The 1,376-nt window shown below is 38.6% G+C and overlaps 1 protein-coding gene across 1 annotated transcript in view; it reads right to left on the reverse strand.

Moving 5' to 3' along the window:
• The window catches only part of LOC109836290 (cyclin-dependent kinase inhibitor 4-like), a 2,850-nt gene that overhangs the window by 1,392 nt on the left and 82 nt on the right, over window positions 1-1,376 (reverse strand). The window contains exon 2 of the mRNA XM_020404150.1: window positions 1,101-1,373. Coding sequence (XP_020259739.1) covers window positions 1,101-1,373 — 273 coding nt within the window. The remainder of the gene's footprint in view (window positions 1-1,100; window positions 1,374-1,376) is intronic.

A 1,376-nucleotide genomic window follows, 5' to 3' on the forward strand; every position in this document is an offset into this window, starting at 1 on the left:
CGTAGTGGATTCTATCCAGAATTGTGGCAGAGATACTATACGTCTAGAACTAAGCAAAATAAATAAAACCAGGCATAATCATCAAAGATTAGTAGACAAAGCTCTAGAGAGAGCTTAAAAGGCCTAAGATTGAACTATTTAAAGCAGAACTTATGCATTCAATAGATGTGGTTTCAACGCAAAGACACCGGCTTGGATGCATAAAGTTGAGCATCAAAAGAGGTGATTAACTAGAGCAGCAAATATTTTAATTTTTAATTTACATAAATTGGCAGAAGATAAAAACTTTAGGGGGGGGGGGGCGGGGGGGAATAAATTAGCATGACATCAATAAAGAAAGATAGAAAGAAAGAAATATGCACTAATAAATGAAACTTTGCAGTGCTCAGCTTTTGGAAGATTTTTTCCCCCTGAGCAGTAATAGAGAAAAAGCAAGAAAAAAGGGGAAATATAAAGGATATCTTTCTGCCCATAAAGAAAATCAAACGAAAGCTTATCATGGAGTTCAAGACACAACTTTGAGCAGAAAAAGTGATGAAAAAATGAGAGATTTTTCAATATAAAAAAACTATAGTAGTAAGAAAGAAAAATTCAACAGCCCTTATTTGAACTAAAAACTATAGAATAGTTTTCTATTTCAAGAAAAATTAGCTCTACTGAGAAAGAAACTCATATTAACGAAGAGTCCAAAATTTCAAAATAAATGTTATGGTAATCCATCCTTTTTCTCAAAAAAATCAAAATAAATGTAAAGGTCAGACCCCAAATTTGCAAAAACTTCAAGACTTGGTGGTCAAAGGAGGAAAATTTTAGACCAAATCGAAATTCGCAGAAAAACCCATTTCCAGAAACCCTCAAAACCCTACCCCTAGAAAATTCTCACCAAATTACATGCCAGAGAGAAGAGAATCTCGCTTCACTATACCATACCGAAGTCAAAAGTTTTCACCTTTGTAACCAAATCAGAAATCCAAGAAAAACCCATTTCCAAAAAAAACCCTCAAAACCCTAAAACTCAAACTAATTACGGTTATAAAGAAACCCCAACTTTCGACAAATTCCAACACAATCACGGGCGAAGAGGAAGAGAAAAATCTCACCTAGCAACCGCATCAACATCAACAACATTCTCCCCAAACGAAGCCTCAGCCTCCTCTCCTTCCCCTAGCCTAGGGTAAGGGCTAGGGTTAGAGCTCGACTTCCCATTCTTCGATCTAGGGCTAGGGTTAGGGCTCTCCTTGAACGCCGCCTTCGACGTGGGTTTCTCAAGGCGGCGGCTTCGAAGCTCGAGATAACAAGAGGAGGAAGAATCCTGAAGGCGCCGGAGAGCTAGGGTTCTAGCTCTCGTCCGAACTCCGACGGTGGATTGCTGGCTG

This window comes from Asparagus officinalis, chromosome 4 (assembly GCF_001876935.1).
Source record: "Asparagus officinalis chromosome 4, Aspof.V1, whole genome shotgun sequence".
Taxonomy (NCBI): domain Eukaryota; kingdom Viridiplantae; phylum Streptophyta; class Magnoliopsida; order Asparagales; family Asparagaceae; genus Asparagus; species Asparagus officinalis.